The sequence below is a fragment of the Myxocyprinus asiaticus genome, chromosome 24, assembly GCF_019703515.2.
Source record: "Myxocyprinus asiaticus isolate MX2 ecotype Aquarium Trade chromosome 24, UBuf_Myxa_2, whole genome shotgun sequence".
NCBI classification, from domain to species: Eukaryota; Metazoa; Chordata; class Actinopteri; order Cypriniformes; family Catostomidae; genus Myxocyprinus; species Myxocyprinus asiaticus.
This window is the reverse complement of record NC_059367.1, coordinates 29778628-29801488: the sequence shown is the minus strand read 5'-3', so window position 1 is coordinate 29801488 and position 22861 is coordinate 29778628. Positions and strand designations below refer to the sequence as shown.

General features: G+C 43.3%; 2 protein-coding genes across 4 annotated transcripts in view; both read left to right on the top strand.

Moving 5' to 3' along the window:
- Window positions 1-10880, top strand: part of LOC127414779 (calsenilin-like) — a 144429-nt gene extending 133549 nt beyond the window's left edge. For both annotated transcript variants that reach the window (XM_051653073.1, XM_051653074.1), the window contains one exon: window positions 8578-10880. In XM_051653073.1, the coding sequence (XP_051509033.1) occupies window positions 8578-8625 (48 nt within the window). In that variant the 3' untranslated portion in view covers window positions 8626-10880. The remainder of the gene's footprint in view (window positions 1-8577) is intronic.
- Window positions 10881-17578: 6698 nt separating this feature from the next.
- The window catches only part of LOC127414766 (solute carrier family 23 member 2-like), a 95463-nt gene continuing 90180 nt past the window's right edge, over window positions 17579-22861 (top strand). For both annotated transcript variants that reach the window (XM_051653033.1, XM_051653032.1), the window contains exon 1: window positions 17579-17798. The gene's annotated coding sequence lies outside the window, so the exon portion shown is untranslated. The remainder of the gene's footprint in view (window positions 17799-22861) is intronic.

Genomic DNA, 22861 nt, shown 5'->3' with positions numbered 1-22861 from the left:
TTTGTTCAGTATAGTTACACTACAAACTACTTACAAAAGGTAGCTAACTACAATACATTAAAGCTATTTAAAGGAGATATTTTTAGATATATAACAATCAGATGATATTATTTATTTCCATTGGTAACAATAAGATGTTTCAACAAAAAATGTGTCTTAAGATGGTTATTTATATTTATATCTTTAGCTTTAGTGTGTCAATAGGAAAAATAAGTTTGAGACTCCCAAACATTCCTTTTGCAAACAGAATAGAATAGAAGAACAGGGAGCCCTGCAACAGATGGTCTGGGATACATGAAGAGACAGAAGCAGTTGAAACAGCCTGAATAGATAGAAGAACTATGGTGAATTCTCCAAGAATCTTGAAACATCCTATCTGCCAACAACCAAGAAAACCTGTGTCCAGGTGTACGAGAATTGGTGCTGTTTTGAAGGAAAGGGTGGTCACACCAAATATTGATTTAGCTTTTGTTATGTTTACTTAACTTTGTATGACATTAATTGATAAATGAAAACTATTTATGTCATTATTTTTGAAGACATCCTCACTACGCAACATTTTTCACAAGTGCCAAAGACTTTTGCACAGTACTGTATTTTTAATTAGAGTGACATTCCCTTACAAAAATTAACCCTGATTTTACTACAGTTACCATATTTTAACCATGGTATTTTTAGTTAAACCATAGTAACCAGAGAACATGATTACTACAGGCTTGATTACTACAATATTACTGTAGTAAAAGTTTAATTTTCATAAGACAAAAACAAATAAGACCATTAAATTGAACATAAATTTTAACATACACTAATAAACTAGAAAGCACCATATTTAATTTAACTGAATCAAAATATAGTGATAAAACAATCATTAACAAACATGCCATGGTCCAAATAATTGAGATCACAATTTTTTCCCCATTCTGATGGTTGATGTGAACATTAACTGAAGCTCCTGGCCCGTATCTGCATGATTTTATGCATTGTACTGCTGCCACATGATTGGCTGATTTGATAATTGCATGGATGATTGTTGGTGCCAGACGGGCTGGTTTGAGTATTTCTGTAACTGCTGATCTCCTGGGATTTTCACACACTACAGTCCTAGTATTTACTCTGAGTGGTGCCAAAAATGTCTTGGTTACTTGGTAACCTCTGTTCCCTGATGGAGGGAAGAGATGTTGTGTCGATGTAGTGACACTAGGGGTTCGATTTTGAGAGCCCTAATCACCTTTGCTTAAAATAGAAAAGGCCAATGAAAATTGGCAAGTGGAATTTGCATGCCCCTCTCCACCCCGTACATACGGGTATAAAAGGAGATGGTATGCATCACTCATTCAGATTTATGCTGAGGAGCCGATAGAGAGTCCCAGCAATGTCAGCGGCCGGTTCAGCGCCATGGCAGGAGGGACACAGCATCTCGTTCCCTCCTTCAGGGAACAGAGGTTACATCAGTAACCAAGACATTCCCTGTCTGTCATTCACTCGACGTTGTGTCGATGTAGTGACACTAGGGGTTCCTATAGGAAATGCCGCAGGCACTGAACCGTGTCACAAGGCACGGAAGAGTGGACACAGGCAAGCTGCTGCGTGCCTCACAGCGAGCGCTCAACCACATCGTGACCTTCCAGCGAGATAGGTAAGGCGTCTCCCTAGTCCCATTAAGGGGGGAGAGGCACTTACCCAAGTAGGCTACCGGCGGTGCCTTTCTCAATTTGCTGTTAAGCAATCTCCCGCCGAGCACCTTCTAGAATAGCGCTGGGAAGTGCTCTTCCCTCTCCAGGAAGGAGAGCACTACGGAGACCACATCCTGCCAGAGGGAGGTTAACATGTGGAGAATACCTCACATGGACTTACCAATGGGGAGTACACATATGGAATGATACCACAGGAGGACCCTATCTACAGAGAGGGTACGCAGCACAGTGGCTGAGACAGAGAAAGCTCTGATGAGGGGAATCACAAGTTTCACCTAAGGGGGAAACCGAACAGTGGAAACTCATCATACGGGATTACCAAAGGGGAATACCACGAGTACTGGGCCTGGTGGCGTTACTCCTCTGCCGCGTTCGTCACCAGACAGTGCTAAAGAATTAAAGAGGTGCCCGGAGTTCACTGGAACGGGGAATTGTTGTGGAAAAAAGCTCACATTATCACCTTTAAGAAAGGGGAAAGGCACAATGCATGCGGTACACCCAACCAGCCGCCGGTCTACCTGCTGTTACCGCATAACACTTGGGTCAAAACCGGGTCTATGCGTAGGTTATAAAACCTCACAAAGGTATTGGGCTTAGCTCAACCCGCAGCTCTGTCTGCCAGAGAGGCCCCCCTTGCCAGTGCCCAGGAGGATGCAACACCTCTAGTGGAGTGCGCCTGGACTCCCAAGGGGCACGGCAAGTCCTGAGACTGGTATGCGAGAGAAATGGCATCCACAATCCAATGAGCCAACTGCTCATATGCTGCTCCGAGCGTCTAAAGCTCTGCATGTGTTCCAGATAGATGCGCAGGGCGTGAACTGGACTCAGCAATGACAAGGCCGGGTCTTCCTCATCTGAAGGGAGCGCTTGCAGGTTCACCACCTGGTCCCGAAAAGGAGTGGTGGGAACTTTGGGCACGTAACCAGGCCGGGGTCTCAAGATCACATGAGAGTGTGCAGGCCCGAACTCCAGGCATTCGCTGGTAACAGAGAGAGCCTGCAGGTCCCCCACCCTCTTGATGGAAGTGAGTGCCACCAGGAGGGCCGTCTTCAGAGACAGAGTGCTGAGCTCGGCCTGCTCCAGGGGCTCAAACAGGACAGGTAGGACCACAGAGAGATCCCAAGAGGGGATCAAGTGCAGTCTAGGAGGATTCAATCTCCTCACACCTTTGAGGAACCTGTTGATCAGGTCGTGCTGTCATGAGGGATTGCCGTCCAGTGTATCATGGTGAGCTGCTATGGCAGCCATGTACACTTTCAGGGTAGAGGGAGGAAGCCGTCTCCCCAGCCCCTGAAGAAAAGACAGTACAGACCCGACGGCGCATCTCTGTTGGTCTTCTCCACGGAAAGAACACCAGTTCAGCCACCTCGTAGAGGGGGCCCTGGCCTGAGTGATCATGTCTACCACCGCTGGCGGAAGACCTGCTAGGACTTGCTGCACGTTCTCCCTGACTTTGCACCGTGCAAAGTCAGTGCAATGAGGCTCACTGGAGGAGACATATACTTGCACGGCCCCCGAGACCAGCTGTGCACCAAGACACCCATGCCGAGGGGAGCCTCGGACAGGGAGTACCAAAGGGGGCAGTGAGAGAACTTTTGGGAGGTGAACAGGTCTGTCTGCGCCTCCCGAATCTCTCCCAAATCAGCTGGACTATGTGGGGGTGGAGTCCCCACTCCCCATGGAGCATTACCTGCCGTGTGAGCGCATCCACTGCATGGTTGAGGACGCCCGGAATGTGAGTGGCTTGCAGCGATTTCAACGTCTGCTGACTCCAGAGGAGGTGGTGGGCGAGTTGCGACATGCGACGTGAGGGTACGCTGTCTTGGCGGTTTATGTACGCTATGGTCACTGTGTTGTCGGTCCAACACATGCTCACCCTGAATCAACGGCCAAAGCCTCTAAGCAGTTGATGCTCTGCCAAAGGAGTCCTGTCCAGAGCCCCGAGACAGCCTGCCCGTTGCACACGGTGCCCCAGCCCAAGTTTGAGGTGTCTGTCCTGACCACGACGTGCCTTAAGACCTGCTCTAGGGTAACACCTGCATGTAGAAATGCCAGGTCCAACCAAGGGCTGAAAGCCTGACAGCACTGTGGCATGATGGTCACACGCCGGGTGCTGTGGTGCCATGCCCACCTTGGGACTGCCACCAAGGATAGCATATGTGCCAGAAGCCTCTGAAATTGGTTCACTGGCACCGCTACCTTCTGTCTGAAGGCCTTGTTCAGGGCACGCAGGTTCAAGATTGTGCGTGACCCTCCCCCTCTCTTGGGCATGATAACATAAGGGTTGTAGAAGCCCTTGCACAGCTCAGCTACGGGGACAGGCTCTATTGCTCCTTTCGCCAGAAGGGTGGCAACCTCCGCCCGGAGGACCGAGGCACCCTCGCCCTGCACCGTAGTGGATAGGATGCCATTGAACTGGGGCGGGCATCTGGCAAACTGGATCGCGTAGCCGAGGCAAATCGTCCTGATGAGCCATCGTGAGGGGCTGGAGAGCGCTAACTAGACCTCCAGCCTCCGCGACAGTGGCACCAGGGGGACGGCTGGACTTACCGTGCCCAGGCAGGGTGGTTCGCGGCAGGGCAGAGCAGGGCGAGCGGCCCCAGAGACTAGCACACTTACCTGTTCGCCGGTTGTCTCTCGACGGAGAACGAGGGAATGGGAGGTACTCGCGTTCGCCTGATTGACCGGAAAGACTTCCAGCGCCTGGCCATCACGAGTGCGCTGACCCAGGGAATGAGGAGACTGCTGCATTAACGACCATGTGGGCGCCGAGGCCCAGAGGGCACCCGGCAATATAATACTTACCATGCGCTGGCCCAGGGGTGATGGTGGGGCTGGAGAGTTCTCCCGGGCCAGACCGGTCAGAGTCAGTCGCATCATCCCCGGATCGCCCATGCCAGGGCCGCCTTGAAGCCCGTCTGGGGTTCTTGGGGGCCGGCTGATGGGCAGGTGGAGCCAACTTCCTGTGGGAGGATATTTTTCTCTGAGGCCGGCGTGAGGGCTCCGATGGTACAGGAGCCGGGACCGGCACCACAGGGGAATGGCTCTGACGAGAAGCAGACGGGGTGTGGGACCTCAGTGGCCTGAAAACTCCAAACCGAGAAAAGAGATGCTTTGGGGGATGGTGGTCGTGATGATGGCCATGCACACCGGATATGTGACCCAGGGAACAAGGAAACTGCTCTTGCTGAACTCTTGGGTACTGCAGCCACTTGGGCATGCAGCGCAATTAAATGCAAAGGTAACTAAAGATTTTCCTCCTGGCCCTTGACTGGGGGATGGAGTGGTCTGCTTACCAGCTTCAGAGCAGCGGGTTTCGTCATCCCTGGGTCACCCACTCAGTGGCGCTTCAAAGCCTTTCGCGGGTTCTTGGCAGCCACGAAATGGGTAGCGTCTGCTTCCTGCGGTGGGCTCCACGCCGGGGCCGGGCCGCAGGAGCGGGCTGCGGCAGAGACATATGCTACCGTTGCCATGTTGTCTGTCCGAACTAACACGTGCTTGCCCTGGATCAATGGCCGGAACCTCCTCAGGGCGAGCAGAATTGCCAGCAATTTGAGGCAGTTGATGTGCCAACACAGCCGCGGGCCCGTCCATAAGCCGGCGGCTGCATGCCCATTGCAAATAGTGCCCCAGCCCGTTTTGGAGGCATCTGTCGTGACCACGATGCGCCTGGAGACCTGCTTTAGGGGAACGCCTGCCCGTAGAAATGTGAGGTCGGTCAAAGGGCTGAAGAGGTGGTGACAGACCGGCGTGATGACCACGCGATTTATCCCGCAGCGCCGTGCCCATCTCGGGACTCGAGTCTGAAGCCAGTGCTGAAGCAGTCTCATATGCATCAACCTGAGCGGAGTGGCCACCGCTGAGGATGCCATATGCCCCAGGAGCCTCTGAAAAAATTTCAGTGGAACCGCTGTTTTCTGTTTGAACACCTTCAAACAGGTCAGCACCGACTGTGCATGCTCGTTCGTGAGGCACACCGTCAACGAGAATGAGTCCAACTCCAAACCGAGAAAAGAGATGCTTTGAACCGAGAGGAGCTTGCTCTTTTCCCAGTTGACCCGAAGCCCTAGTCGGCTGAGGTGCGAGAGCACCAGGTCCCTGTGTGCACACAACACATCCCGAGAGTGAGCTAGGATTAGCCAACCGTTGGGATAGTTGAGGATGGAATGCCCACTTCCCTTAGCGGGGAAAGGGCTGCCTCTTCGACCTTCGTGAAGACACGAGGGAACAAGGACAGACTGAAGGGCAGGACCTTGTACTGATACGCCCGACCCTTGAATGCAAACCACAGGAAGGGTGTGTGTCGAGGTAGAATCGAGACGTGGAAGTACGCGTCCTTCAGGTCTACCGCCGCGAACCAATCTTGATGCCGGACGCTCGCTAGAGTGCATCTTTGCGTCAGCATCTAGGACGGGAGTCTGTGTAAAGCCCGGTTCAGTACTCGCAGGTCCAAGATTGGCCGCAATCCACCGCCTTTTTTCGGTACAATGAAGTAGGGGCTGTAAAATCCCTTCTTCATCTTGGCCGGAGGGACAATCTCGTCAGACGTACCGGCAGGTGGGGCCTCGCGGTGGGGTGGAGCCTGAGGTGCCACACCGTGTCATGGCCATGCTGAGTTCAGGGACATCGAAGTAATTACCTGGCTCCTTGTGACCACCCCTGGAACAGCCTGGGACGGGGGAGGAAGAGGCCTGTCCTCGTGACCCGTGGAGACTGTCACATCGGGGGTGGATTTGAGCCACAGCTGGGCACTCAGGGGCGGGGAGACCGCCGCTGGAGCGCCAAACCTGCCAAATAGAGTGGAGGACGGTGGTCGTGATGACGGCCATGCACACCGGATATGTGACCCAGGGAACAAGGAAACCGCTCTTGCTGAACTCTTGGGTACTGCAGCCACTTGGGCATGCAGCGCAATTAAATGCAAAGGTAACTAAAGATTTTCCTCCTGGCCCTTGACTGGGGGATGGAGTGGTCTGCTTACCAGCTTCAGAGCAGCGGGTTTCGTCGTCCCTGGGTCACCCACTCAGTGGCGCTTCAAAGCCTTTCGCGGGTTCTTGGCAGCCACGAAATGGGTAGCATCTGCTTCCTGCGGTGGGCTCCACGCCGGGGCCGGGCCGCAGGAGCGGGCTGCGGCAGAGCCGGTGCAGGGGGACACATTTGGCGACGAGCAGACAAGGTGCGGGATCTTGAGCCGCGCCGGGGCAGGATGTGCTGGATAACCTCCGTCTGCTGCTTCACCGCTGAGAACTGCTGGGCAAAGTCCTCGGTGTCGCCAGACTGGCCAACTTGGGAAATGGGGGCAGCAAGGAACCGTGCCTTGTCGGCCTCTCCCATCTTGACCAGGTTGAGCCAAAGGTGGTGCAAAGGTGGACATAGCCCGCCTAAGAGACCGCGCCATGACCTTCGTCGCCCGGAGAGCGAGGTCGGTCGCCGAGGGCAGCTCCTGCATCAATCCTGGGGCAGAACTACCCTTGTGCAGTTCCTTTAGTGCCTTGGTGGACTTGCAGGAGAGCCATGGCTTGGAGGGTGGAGGCGGCTTGTCCAGCGGCACGTAGGCCTTGGCCATCAGAGATGACGTAAACCTACAGGCCTTGGACGGGAGCTTTGGGCACCCGTGCCAGGAGGTGGCACTCTACGGGCATAGGTGCACCGTGAGCGCTTTTATCCACCGGGGTGATTGCCGAATAGCCCTTGTCCGCCTCACCATCGAGGGTAGTGAGGGTGGGGAAGCTGAAAGATCGGGACCGGGCAGTAAAAAGTGCCTCCCATGACCTTTTCAGCTCTTCATGCACTTCTGGGAAGAAAGGAACGGGGGTGGGGCGTGGCTTTGAGCGGTGCTGCGAGCCCAGGAACCAATCATCGAGCCGCGAGGGTTCAGGGGAGAGTTGAGGGTTCCACTCTAGCCTGACGCTCGCGGCTGCCCGGGAAAGCATATCATCATCTCCACATCAGCCTGTGACCAGGTGACCGCACCCGAAGGGAGGAGCCCAGCTGAGGCTTCCGCGTCCGACTGGATGAGCCCACTCTCTGATGCTGCGCTCCAGAGCTCATCACTTTCGCGGCCTCCGAATAAGAGGTTGAACTCGCGGTGAGACGAGCTGGCGGACTCATCTGGAAGCCCGATCGGGGCAGACAAGCGTACTGGGGAATGGGAGGTCCGTGGGGGGATACCCGGCAGAGGTGGTCCCATTGGGGTCTCCAAATCGCCCCCAGTGCTAGCCGCACTGGCCTCATACCCGTGGGTAGAAGGACCGAGGCAGGGAGCCTCTGGGGTGGCTTGCTTTCTTACGAAGGTAAGCCGCGACCGCATCGTTGCCATGGATATGTTCTCGCAATGAGTACATGACCCATCCACGAACGCTGTCTCCGCGTGAGTACTGCCCAGACGAGGGAGAAGCCGTTGAAATGCACCGTCAGATCCAGCAGAGGTGAATGAACAGTCGTGGGAATTCAGCTCAGTGAGCATGACCGTTCGGCTCCGAAGAAAAAATCTGAATGAGTGGTTACATACCAGCTCCTTTTATACCCGTATGTTCGGGGGAGTGGCATGCAAATACCACTCGCCAATTTTCATTGGCCTTTTATCAAAGACCAGAGGTGTCTCGGGCTCCCAAGTGTGACCCCTAGTGTCACTACATCGACACAATGTCGAGTGAGTGACAGATAGGGAACTATATTTTTAACCATCCCTAAGTCCTGTTATTTTTATTTTAAGTCATTACTTTTTTTTATAAGTTCAACGTAGCAAAATCCAATTCTGTTTGCGTGCCCCCTGGAACCTGCTCACATACCCCTGTGGTATGTACACATACCCCGGGTTGGGAATCGCTTACTGTAACTAGTTAATTGATTGTTTTTTTTTTCTTCTTCTCCATTGCAGGATGAAAACATCATGAACTCCATGCAGCTCTTTGAAAATGTAATATAGAATGTAAGTGGAACAATCTCAAACTAAAAGAAACCCTTGATGTCCCAAACCAGTTCTTTCCACGTCTATATACCAAACTAGCACAGCAGTCACTCTCTGTCCTGTCCTGTAGCACTACTCCTATGCCTGCTGCACTACGTAGAATCTTATAGACCAACACATAGCCTACTGTATGGGCTCACAGTTTGTACTTCACAGTGGGACTGCTTTAAAAAGACAAGACTGAACAGCTGGGATCCCTCCTGTTGCCAAATACTGGCAATCATGTGATGGAACTTTTGGATCAGAATGACCAAATGTATCACTGGTTGATGTATTCCAATTAAGTCTTCAACATACCTATGGGACGCATGACCAGCCTGGACTGCTTTCTTCTGCCTTATGAATGACAGATAGGACAAGACTCAACCTTCCAGATACCATAGTTTTAAAGCAAGTCCAGTAACTATGGATTTCAAGGGACCCACAGGAGCCTTTAGCACTAATGACAATTTGAAGCACATCGGAGACTACACAAGCAGTGAAAAAACATAATATTCACTAAAAACCTAAATAAATGTGATGAAAAACAGACCTGAAGCATGCCTGTCCAAATATGTGAGATATTAGTGATTTTCTTGCATGGAGACTGACAACATTGTACATTTTCTTCCTTGTTAGCCAGTAGATCCCACTGAAGACTGTAAGCAACCTAAAGAAACTGTATACGTGAAGTAGCATAGTGTACCCGTGTTTATAAGTTCTGCTCAATCCTGTATTGCACATATCAGTGGGGCCAGGATGGTTTGTTTGGTCGCATTTGATTCTTGCACAGAAATGAGGTATATAGAAAGTTGTATTTAAAATATATGCATTTTAGGAAGTCTGCTTTAAAATTTGACTAATTATAGAAGTATGTGTGATTTATTTTAAGGAATGTAATTGTCAAGCAATGTCAAGTGGAATGCAGGGTTTGGGCACAAACTAAAAATAACACCCAGTTTATTAATAATGTGGTTTACAAATTTCATCAAAGTAATTTGGATTTTGTTATATATAGGTTATATTTGAAACAGACTGGTATAAAATATAAGAGGCTTTGTTTATATTTAGTGTGGTAACACTTTACACTAAGGTTCCATTTGATAGCATTAGTTAATTCATTAGGAATCATGAACTAACAATGAACAATATATATTTTCACAGCATTAATTAATCTTTGTTAATGCTAGTTCATAAAAATGCAATTGTTCATTCTTCATGTACGTTCAAAATGCATTAATTAATGTTAACATATACACATTTTGATTTTAAAAATATATTACTATATGAAGAAATTAACATTAACCAAGATGAATAAATGCTGTAAATGTATTATTCATTGTTAGTTCATCTTAACTAATATAAACAAAGGGAACCTTAGTGTAACATGTTACCTTTATTGTTTTGGTTATGCCCACATATTGTTTCATTTTGGGTTCCTAGGGTCATTGTTAACCTGGAAATATCAGGGAATTTTTAAATTGTGATTTCCAGACCTGGAAAAGTTGTGGAAATTAATAACATCTTGGAATTTTGGAAAAGTAATTGAACTTCCAGTAGTGAAATATACATGTTTCTAGTTATGCTCAGTTCTGAAAAAATTAATTGGCTATAAATTATTTTTTGTGAGAGCAATCTCTATAAAATGATTATTTATTTATTTATTTATTTATTTTAATCCTTACTAATTAATCACAAATGACTGAAAATCATGGAAATTCATTGGTAATATTATGCAGGAACCCTGGTCTATGCTTTCATGAGTCACAGTGCTAAAGCATACAAAATGGGTTATTCACTTTCTAATCCTTAAGACTATTGTATGTATTAATAGGAATAGAGAAATGGCCAATAATTGTAAATGTACCCTTATACACTTAAACAAATCTTTTTCACTCATTTTGTTAAAGCTGTGTGTGTAATCTATTATGATTTATTTATTAATACTTTCACCTATCCGAACGTAATGAGATGTAATTATAAGTGATTGATTTCTAAATTGATTTCCCCAATTATAAAAAACACTGTGGCTTGCATTCAACATTGCTCTATTTGTTGGAGTGCCGACATAGTACATTGGCTTAATCAATTGCACAAGTTTAAAGGAATAGTTCACTAAAAAAATGAAAATTCTGTCATCATTTACTCACCCTCATACCATCCCAGATGTGTATGACCTTTTCTCTTCTGCAGAACACAAATTAAGAATTTTTACAAGAATATTTCAGCTCTGTTGGTCCATACAATGCAAATGAATGGTGACCAGACCTTTCAAGCTCCATAAAGAACATAAAAGCAGCATAAAAGTAATCCATATGACTTCAGTGGTTAAATCCATATCCTCAGAAGCAGATAGGTGTGGTTGGGAAACAGATCAATATTAGTCCTTTTTTTTCACTATCAGTCTCCACTTTCACATTCTTTATATCTTGAAAGTGAAAGTGGAGATTTATGCTAAAAAAAAAGGATTTACATATTGATCTGTTTCTCACCCACACATATCATATCGCTTCAGAAGACATACTGTATATTAAGCCACTGGAGTTGTATGGATTACTTTTATGTGGCCTTTATGTGCTTTTTGGAGCTTGAAAAGCCTGGTCACCATTCACTTGCACTGTATGGACATATGAGAGAAAGTCATACACATCTGAAATGGCATGAGGGTGAGTAAATGAAATGAGAGAATTTTTTTTTTTTTTCGGGTGAACTATCCCTTTAAGACTGTTTGTCCGAGCCATGGAAAATGGATCAAGTGTTTGGGGAAACCTGTTGTAATTTTTTTTTTTTTTTTTTTTTTTTTTTGCAATTCCGAAACTACGCACTGAACTTTAAATGCTGGGCACTTTTTTCCCACCAATTAAGGAACAAACAAAATGTTTAAGTTCAAATTAAATGTTCAAAGTTAATTGAAAGTCTCTTTTAAGTTCATTTGCAGTTTACTTTGTTAAATACACTTTCAGTAGCAACACAAAATTGTAAATGCTCTCATTTGATTTATTCTGTGTTTGTTTGGTTGGAACAGAGACAGTTTCATGTAGATCCAATGAATAAAAGATACACTAATCTTGATCAAAACCACTGAATTTATGTTAATGTTGTGTTTAAAAATTGTGCTCTTAATGATGAGATCTCTTCAGTCTGCTTTTCCAGGAAAATTGGGACATTTATATTTTAATCAGCCATTCAGCATTCATTGAATAAAATAAAAATAAATAAATAAAATACAAAAACAGGCTATTCTTAAAGGACCTATAGGGAACTAATTACTAAATATTTGTGGATGTTTGCATATAATGATTTTTTAAAGAAATGCTTATTTCCATTTACTTTGAAGAAAATCATTTAATTGTTGTACTCCCCACGAGTGCCAGGCTTGACACTTGACAGTGTGTTTATGTATGTCTGATGCATCTTGTCCGTAGGTTGTCCATTTCTCATCATATTCTTTCTTTCTTATTTTCCAACAGAACTGTGAATAACAAAAGAGCATGAAACTGCCCAAAGCATTTCAGTACATTTAAAATAAGTCTAGAATCAAAAGCGCACAAACACACTAATCTACTGAACATGCAAGAAATTAGCATCACAGATTATTGCAGAGTGATCTACTAATTAAGGCCGTTGAGCTCTTAAACAACTAAGAAGAGACAGTGAGCAAATCTATTTGGGTCTAGTTCTTGTTTATCATGAAGGCACTTTTGCCAGTTGGGATAATTTCCCCCATCTGTTTAGCCTAAGGTCTGCTTCTCACTTGCTGCTATTTCCAGGAGTGACATCACATACTGTGTACATTTATTCTGAGCAGAAATACATTTATTGATTAATGCCTAATATACAGTAGCTTGAGGGCAGATATTGCAGAGGACACGTAGTGTCACATCTGTTGTGCTGTTTCGTCAATACATGAGCATTATGATTGGTACTTAACACATTACCTGATTAATGAAGATGTTTTATGTCACTTAGGTTTGTATAATATATCGTAAATAATAATAGTGATGGGATTGAATTCACTTTTGAATTCAGTCAGACAATACCATTGATGGTTTCCAGGTGAAACACCAATCATTTTCTCTCTTAAAGGACAGAATCTATAGATGACAAGTCTTGTATGTCCTACAACAATTACATCAACAAAAAATTTTGGAACTTTATTCATAAGCATTTTTGTTGTGTATCAAGTTATGTATTATCACGGACAGCACCTGACATAAAAAAAAAAAAAAAAAAAAAAACCATTAATACAGGTGCATCTCAATAAATTAGAATGTCGTGGAAAAGTTCATTTATTTCAGTAATTCAACTCAAATTGTGAAACTCGTGTATTAAATAAATTCAATGCACACAGATTGATGTAGTTTAAGTCTTTGGTTCTTTTAATTGTGATGATTTTGGCTCACATTTAACAAAAACCCACCAATTCACTATCTCAAAAAATTAGAATACATCATAAGACCAATAAAAAAAAACATTTTTAGTGAATTGTTGGCCTTCTAGAAAGTATGTTAATTTACTGTATATGTACTCAATACTTGGTAGGGGCTCCTTTTGCTTTAATTACTGCCTCAATTTGGCGTGGCATGGAGGTGATCAGTTTGTGGCACTACCGAGGTGGTATGGAAGCCCAGGTTTCTTTGACAGTGGCCTTCAGCTCATCTGCATTTTTTGGTCTCTTGTTTCTCATTTTCCTCTTGACAATACCCCATAGATTCTCTATGGGGTCCAGGTCTGGTGAGTTTGCTGGCTAGTCAAGCACACCAACACCATGGTCATTTAACCAACTTTTGGTGCATTTGGCAGTGTGGGCAGGTGCCAAATCCTGCTGGAAAATGAAATCAGCATCTTTAAAAAGCTGGTCAGCAGAAGGAAGCATGAAGTGCTCCAAAATTTCTTGGTAAACGGGTGCAGTGACTTTGGTTTTCAAAAAACACAATGGACCAACACCAGCAGATGACATTGCACCCCAAATCATCACAGACTGTGGAAACTTAACACTGGACTTCAAGCAACTTGGGCTATGAGCTTCTCCACCCTTCCTCCAGACTCTAGGACCTTGGTTTCCAAATGAAATACAAAACTTGCTCTCATCTGAAAAGAGGACTTTGGACCACTGGGCAACAGTCCAGTTCTTCTTCTCCTTAGCCCAGGTAAGACGCCTCTGACATTGTCTGTGGTTCAGGAGTGGCTTAACAAGAGGAATACGACAACTGTAGCCAAATTCCTTGACATGTCTGTGTGTGGTGGCTCTTGATGCCTTGACCCCAGCCTCAGTCCATTCCTTGTGAAGTTCACCCAAATTCTTGAATCGATTTTGCTTGACAATCCTCATAAGGCTGCGGTTCTCTCGATTGGTTGTGCATCTTTTTCTTCCACACTTTTTCCTTCCACTCAACTTTCTGTTAACATGCTTGGATACAGCACTCTGAACAGCCAGCTTCTTTGGCAATGAATGTTTGTGGCTTACCCTCCTTGTGAAGGGTGTCAATGATTGTCTTCTGGACAACTGTCAGATCAGCAGTCTTCCCCATGATTGTGTAGCCTAGTGAACCAAACTGAGAGACCATTTTGAAGGCTCAGGAAAGCTTTGCAGGTGTTTTGAGTTGATTAGCTGATTGGCATGCCACCATATTCTAATTTTTTGAGATAGTGAATTGGTGGGTTTTTGTTAAATGTGAGCCAAAATCATCACAATTAAAAGAACCAAAGACTTAAACTACATCAATCTGTGTGCATTGAATTTATTTAATACACGAGTTTCACAATTTGAGTTGAATTACTGAAATAAATTAACTTTTCCACGACATTCTAATTTATTGAGATGCACCTGTACATTACTCCCTATACAATTTTGTTCATATTTCAAACATTACAAGCTTTCTCACACTTCTGTTACAAAACCTGACATCATCAGACAATGACAACATCCTCCAATTTATCTCAGATAGCTTTTTAATCTGGGATCATAGGATTACATGTTACTGGCAATCAAGTGTCTGTAAATACACACATATACAGGTCTGCTAAATAACAAAAAGCCAACTTTTAAACAATTAAAATGCAACTTTTAACATTGAAAAAAAAATGCACTATACGTAAAACATCGATGACATTGTTTCAGCATTAAAAGTTGCCTTTTAGTTATATTATTTTTTCATATTGTATGAAGTATCTCTCACAAACAAGTGCTTATTATGGACCTACTGCAAATCTTTTACTATACTGTATATTTAACAGCTATTGTCCAAAAACACCACCAGAGGGAAGTATAAAGTAATAAAGGAGTGCTAACGTTTTTAGAGAACTGTAGTGCTTCATCACATGCTGTCCACGTTAAAAAAATAAATAAAATGAAAGTAGACTCTATGGCTTTTCTTTTCTGCAGCTACTAAACACAATTTAGTGTATTTTTCCCACACTTTCAACCCAGGTATATATTTGCAAACTCATTGAGATTTGTATTAGATGTATTCACTGTCTGCACTCTTTACCCCTTCATTGAGAGCTCAGCAAACCTCAATGTAACACATATAATAAAGAAGACAGATTGCAAAACAGATTGCATCTCTTGTCTCCTCAATAGCCCTCTGCTGCACCGAGATAACAGTCGTTCAGTGACCTCCCTGTGCAGATGACTGCATTACTGTTTCTACAAGTTGGAAAGTTGGTAAGGTAGTATGCTAAGGAGGTATTGTCCTTGTAGGTGAACTTTAACTCAATTTATTTATATATTTATTTATTTATTATTATTATTTAATGATATACTTGATACCCATCCTCAAAACTTTTTAGATGTACTTAACATTGATCATGATAATTGTACTTGTGATTCAGAAGTCAATCCAACAGATTGTGGAGACAATATATACAGGTGCATCTCAATAAATTAGAATGTCGTGGAAAAGTTCATTTATTTCAGTAATTCAACTCAAATTGTGAAACTCGTGTATTAAATAAATTCAATGCACACAGACTGAAGTAGTTTAAGTCTTTGGTTCTTTTAATTGTGATGATTTTGGCTCACATTTAACAAAAACCCACCAATTCACTATCTCAAAAAATTAGAATATGGTGGCATGCCAATCAGCTAATCAACTCAAAACACCTGCAAAGCTTTCCTGAGCCTTCAAAATGGTCTCTCAGTTTGGTTCACTAGGCTACACAATCATGGGGAAGACTGCTGATCTGACAGTTGTCCAGAAGACAATCATTGACACCCTTCACAAGGAGGGTAAGCCACAAACATTCATTGCCAAAGAAGCTGGCTGTTCACAGAGTGCTGTATCCAAGCATGTTAACAGAAAGTTGAGTGGAAGGAAAAAGTGTGGAAGAAAAAGATGCACAACAACCGAGAGAACCGCAGCCTTATGAGGATTGTCAAGCAAAATCGATTCAAGATTTTGGGTGAACTTCACAAGGAATGGACTGAGGCTGGGGTCAAGGCATCAAGAGCCACCACACACAGAAGTGTCAAGGAATTTGGCTACAGTTGTCGTATTCCTCTTGTTAAGCCACTCCTGAACCACAGACAATGTCAGAGGCGTCTTATCTGGGCTAAGGAGAAGAAGAACTGGACTGTTGCCCAGTGGTCCAAAGTCCTCTTTTCAGATGAGAGCAAGTTTTGTATTTCATTTGGAAACCAAGGTCCTAGAGTCTGGAGGAAGGGTGGAGAAGCTCATAGCCCAAGTTGCTTGAAGTCCAGTGTTAAGTTTCCACAGTCTGTGATGATTTGGGGTGCAATGTCATCTGCTGGTGTTGGTCCATTGTGTTTTTTGAAAACCAAAGTCACTGCACCCATTTACCAAGTAATTTTGGAACACTTCATGCTTCCTTCTACTGACCAGCTTTTTAAAGATGCTGATTTCATTTTCCAGCAGGATTTGGCACCTGCCCACACTGCCAAAAGCACCAAAAGTTGGTTAAATGACCATGGTGTTGGTGTGCTTGACTAGCCAGCAAACTCACCAGACCTGAACCCCACAGAGAATCTATGGGGTATTGTCAAGAGGAAAATGAGAAACGAGAGACCAAAAAATGCAGATGAGCTGAAGGCCACTGTCAAAGAAACCTGGGCTTCCATACCACCTCAGCAGTGCCACAAACTGATCACCTCCATGCCACGCCGAATTGAGGCAGTAATTAAAGCAAAAGGAGCCCCTACCAAGTACTGAGTACATATACAGTAAATGAACATACTTTCCAAAAGGCCAACAATTCACTAAAAACCTTTTTTTTATTGGTCTTATGATGTATTCTGATTTTTTGAGATAGTGAATTGGTGGGTTTTTGTTAAATGTGAGCCAAAATCATCACAATTAAAAGAACCAAAGACTTAAACTACTTCAGTCTGTGTGCATTGAATTTATTTAATACACGAGTTTCACAATTTGAGTTGAATTACTGAAATAAATGAACTTTTCCACGACATTCTAATTTATTGAGATGCACCTGTATATATATATGTGTGTGTGTGTGTGTGTGTGTGTGTAGCACCTATGATCAGAGCTGCATTTTCCGTATGAACAATTTTTGGAACCTAACAATATATAATATCGGGAAATGCAGCTCTGTTCATAGGTGCTATTTCATAACGAATTGGTGACTTCTGTGAATGTGGGTCATTTAAGGACGCGGTACAGTCTGATGACCGCTAGGGGCAGAGTAGCTGAGGAGCGGCATAAACGGCCTTTACTGAGACTTAGGGCGCCATTTTTACCTTTAAAACGCAGCACATCGGGAGAAATGGGAGTCCTGTGATAGGGGGCGTGTGAAGGAGGTTACAGTATGCGAGCTTATGAAAACCCCGGGCGGGCACGGTACCGGCAAAAGAGATGACTGAGGTTCTGCGTCATCGCTTCCGAAAAATTCTATTGGCCGAGAGTCACTAGAAAGGCGGGCCGTGACGTCAGAGATTGTTTTGAGCATGCGTTGAAATGCCACAGTGCCCCTTGTTCGCTGTGTGTATGTCCGTGTTTGGGCTATGTAACAGAAATAAAAAAACGTTATTTTGAAGGTCGCTCATCCTGTGTTTACTCTCAGCAGTGATAAAGTAGGACACGCGCTATAGCTAAATCAGATAAAGAAAAGTAGTACAGAACAGTACAGAAGGGGAAATTACAGAAGAGGACATCGTTTTTTTTCTTCCTGAAAAGGTGAGCTAAAATGACTGTTTTTGTTTTATGAGACAAGCGGTGTACTTTAAAATATACATGTATCTTCACAATATCTAGTAGACATAATAGCACTAGAAAATGGTCTTCTAGTCGCATCCCATCGGTATTCCAGGATTCCAGTGCCGCAGATGTGATGTGATGTGTAGAAATCCTGCTTATAACTGCGTTTAACAGTTATTGTTTTTTCACTAAAAGTAAAGATAATGCTGTTATAACGGCATTTATTGTCTTTTCTTGGCGGTTCTGACATATAGGGCACCATTTTGAGGTATGGATGGCAGTACTGGTGTGCCACTACTAAATGCTGAGGCACTGCCTCCTTTAAAGAACCACGTGTCATTTTAAATATGTATTTTATCATTCTAAGCTAATATAGCCTCTGGTTTGACTTTTAATGGCAGCCCAATTGGCTGATGCTTTGAATCACTTTATTAAGGTGTGATAACACACATAACATGAATGGCTCTAAAACTCCACCTCTAACTTAATGAATGACAGATTTGTACGCAGTAGAGATGCAACTGATTATTGAATGCTGCATTTTTTCAGATCAGTGAGGAAATACTGGTATTTTGCCTGTAATGTATCCATCAGTGTGGTGATATCATCTTTGAAACACTCATTCCTAACTTTGTTGACTAAATAAAGGCTAGAGGCTTGTTTTTGTGTCCATTTCTTTTAGATGGATAGTAAGTTTAGTGCTAATGTGATAGGTGGGGTGAGAAGTGTATAACATAGCATTGCTGCTGGTTCATGGTGGTTCATACCAACCTCACTCATGCCTGACATCTTAAATGATTCATGTGATGCCACCTTGACATTGAAAGTGTTTTGCCTGGTTTTCATGAAGATGGTGTAGTGTAGTGTGTAAAGATCAGGTGGGGTAACTGAAAGATTGGTGATTCCAATTGCTCAGTTCCTCAGAAATAAATGTACTGGAAATTGCTTTGGATAAAATCAACAGCGAAATGACAAATTAGTAAGTGTCTAGTCACCAGAAGTCAGTTGTGTTGGTATGCATGCAATGCATAGCAAAACATACCCTAAGAAAAAGAAACCTTTCGGTTTTGCATACCTAAACCTAAGCATAAGGATAAACAAAGGGATTTACGCACTTTGAGGGAAGCAAAATTTGTACTAGTAATCAATAAGAAATTTTACAACAATCTCACCTAAATATCATGTGGCAATTTTATTTTTATTTTATTTTTCATTTCTTACCTTGTTTTATCCAGATGGAATGATTTTTAAAGTATGCAGCCTAATTATGACCCGTCTCTTTAGTAGGCATGTGACAGTATCACATTTTCACATTACGATAATTGCTGAAGCTTTTATCACAGTATACGGTATTATCACGGTATTGAATTACAGTACAAAAACAGTTTGAAAGATAAACCAACTTTATTGTTTTTCTCTTAATAACAAGTTTAATTACTTTTTCCAATACCAAACTGGCCTTTTAAATGAACAGATTGATTTACAAAGAACTTTGAAAAGAACCCTGAACATTTAAAAAAAACTACCATCAACACCATAGATACATAGCCAAATATAACATGATGTCTTAAAGGGATAGTTCACCCAAAAATGAAAATTCTCACATCATTTACTCACCCTCATGTAGGGCTGAAATGACTAGTCGACATTATCGACAACTTCGACAATAAAACATTATCAGCAAAAATTTTCATGTCGAATAGTTGTTTGATCTCATTTAATGTAACATGAGATCACATTAAACTCTAATGATGATGTGCGAGAGCAGCACTTCAGCTCACGAATGACTGAAGAGAGGAAGAAAACACAGCTCACAGTTCAGACGCACTCTAAACTTTCCAAACAGCTTCAGGTGATGTAGATCGCAAAGTATTAGGAAATTGTAATGCAAAAATACAAAATAAGTAAATACAGACGCACTCTTGTTGTAGAATAAGTGGAGCTGAAGCAAAACTTGTGTGTCGAGTGTCTTTAAAGGAAACACCCCGGCGTTACATCTTAAATGCAGTTATATTTAATGCATTATAGCTTTATTAAAGTTCAAATAATATGGAAGCAGATCATATAAATAACTACAAACTCCGAAACTGGCATTTCTCTGTGCGGTCAGTGCCTCTTCTATGAATTGCACAAATGTCCCGATCTAAGGGGGAGAGATTGAAACTGCACCCAGCTGATGCACACTCTGGCGCGGGGATGTTCGTCCCTCGAGCATGCGCGTTTGTTGCAGCTAAATTATAACGTGATGACTTGCGACTTATTGAATCATAACAGTTACATTTACATTTACATTTATGCATTTGGCAGACGCTTTTATCCAAAGCGACTTACAGTGCCCTTATTACAGGGACAATCCCCCTGGAGCAACCTGGAGTTAAGTGCCTTGCTCAAGGACACAATGGTGGTGGCTGTGGGGATCAGTTGAAGTCAGAAGTTTACATACACCTTAGCCAAATACATTTAAACTCAGTGTTTCACAATTCCAGACATTTGATCGTAGAAAACATTCCGTCTTAGGTCAGTTGAGATCACTGCTTTATTTTAAGAAAGTGAAATGTCAGAATAATAGTAGAGAGAATGATTTATTTCAACTTTTATTTCTTTCATCACATTCCTAGTGGGTCAGAAGTTTACATACACTTTGTTCTTATTTGGTAGCATTGCCTTTAAATTGTTTAACTTGGGTCAAATGTTTGGGTAGCCTTCCACAAGCTTCTCACAATAAGATGCTGGAATTTTGGCCCATTCCTCCAGACAGAACTGGTGTAACTGAGTCAGGTTTGTAGGCGTCCTTGCTCACACACGCTTTTTCAGTTCTGCCCACAAATTTTCTATCGGATTGAGGTCGAGGCTTTGTGATGGCCACTCCAATACCTTGACACTTTGTTCATATTTGGTAGCATTGCCTTTAAATTGTTTAACTTGGGTCAAATGTTTTGGGTAGCCTTCCACAAGCTTCTCACAATAAAATGCTGGAATTTTGGCCCATTCCTCCAGACAGAACTGGTGTAACTGAGTCAGGTTTGTAGGCGTCCTTGCTCACACACGCTTTTTCAGTTCTGCCCACAAATTTTCTATCAGATTGAGGTCAGGGCTTTGTGATGGCCACTCCAGTACCTTGACTTTGTTGTCCTTAAGCCATTTTGCCACAAATTTGGAGGTATGCTTGGGGTCATTGTCCATTTGGAAGACCCATTTGCGACCAAGCTTTAACTTCCTGGCTGATGTCTTGAGATGTTTCTTCAATATATCCACATAATTTTCCTTCCTCATGATGCCATCTATTTTGTGAAGTACACCAGTCCCTCCTGCAGCAAAGCACCCCCACAAAACAATGCTGCCACCCCCATACTTCACGGTTGGGATGGTGTTCTTCAGCTTGCATGCCTCACCCTTTTTCCTCCAAGCATAACAATGGTCATTATGGCCAAACAGTTCAATTTTTGTTTCATCAGACCAGAGGACATTTCTCCAAAAAGTAAGATCTTTATCCCCATGTGCACTTGCAAACTGTATTCTGACTTTTTTATGGTGGTTTTGGAGCAGTGGCTTTTTTTCTTGCTGAGCAGCCTTTCAGGTTATGTCAATATAGGACTTGTTTTACTGTGGATATAGATACTCGTCCTCCTGTATCCTCCAGCATCTTCACAAGGTCCTTTGCTGTTGTTCTGAGATTGATTTGCACTTTTTGCACCAAACTACGTTCATCTCTAGGAAACAGAATGTGTCTCCTTCCTGAGCGGTATGATGGCTGCGTGGTCCCATGGTGTTTATACTTGCATACTATTGTTTGTACAGATGAATGTGGTACCTTCAGGCATATGGAAATTGCTCCAAAGGATGAACCAGACTTGTGGAGGTCCACAATCTTTTTTTCTGAGGTCTTGGCTGATTTCTTTTGATTTTCCCATGATGTCAAACAAAGAGGCAATGAGGTTGAAGGTAGACCTTAAAATACATCCACAGGTACACCTCCAATTGACTCCAATTAGCCTATCAGAAGCTAATTGGCTAAATGCCTAAAGGCTTGACATAATTTTCTGGAATTTTCCAAGCTGCTTAAGGGCACAGTTAACTTAGTGTATGTAAACTTCTGACCCACTGGAATTGTGATATAGTCAATTAAAAGTGAAACAATCTGTCTGTAAATAACTGTTGGAAAAATTACTTGTGTCATGCACAAAGTAGATGTCCTAAAATACTTGCTAAAACTATAGTTTGCAATATGAAATCGTGGTTAAAAAATGAGTTTTAATGACTTCAACCTAAGTGTGTGTAAATTCTGACTTCAACTGTACATATGTTATAAACAGATGTGACTTATTTGTCAAGTTTTCTTGAAAAACTGTCTGAAACACACAGGATTATTGAAAGCAGGTGCTCCTGATTAAAAAAAGGCCAAATACTGTGTGATACGATGGGTAGATCATAGAATGGTGGCTGCTTCTGGGTCCTAATGCCTGCCGCATGCAACCTCTGTCAGTGTGACTTATACAGAGATGCAAATTAACTGTGTTTTTTTTTTTCTCAACAATGAGATTTTGACCAGGTGTGACTTGTATTCAGGTGCAACTTTATTTCCCGGAAAATATGGTATGTGACTAGACAGCTAACAGGCACACACATGACCGCATACATGATTTGTGACACTCCTCAAACACAAGTATGAAGTAATTTGAGGAAGTTGATATATTTACACTGGCGGCCAAAAGTTTTGAATAATGTACAGATTTTGCTGTTTCGGAAGGAAATTGGTACTTTAATTCACCAAAGTGGCATTCAACTGATCACAAAGTATAGTCAGGACATTACTGATGTAAAAAACAGCACCATCACTATTTGAAAAAAGTCATTTTTGATCTCAAATCTACACAGGCCCTATTTCCAGCAGTCATCACTCCAACACCTTATCCTTGAGTAATCCATGCTAAATTGCTAATTTGGTACTAGAAAATCACTTGCCATTATATCAAACACATTTGAAAGCTATTTGGGTCATTAAATGAAGCTTAATATTGTCTTTGTGTTTGTTTTTGAGTTGC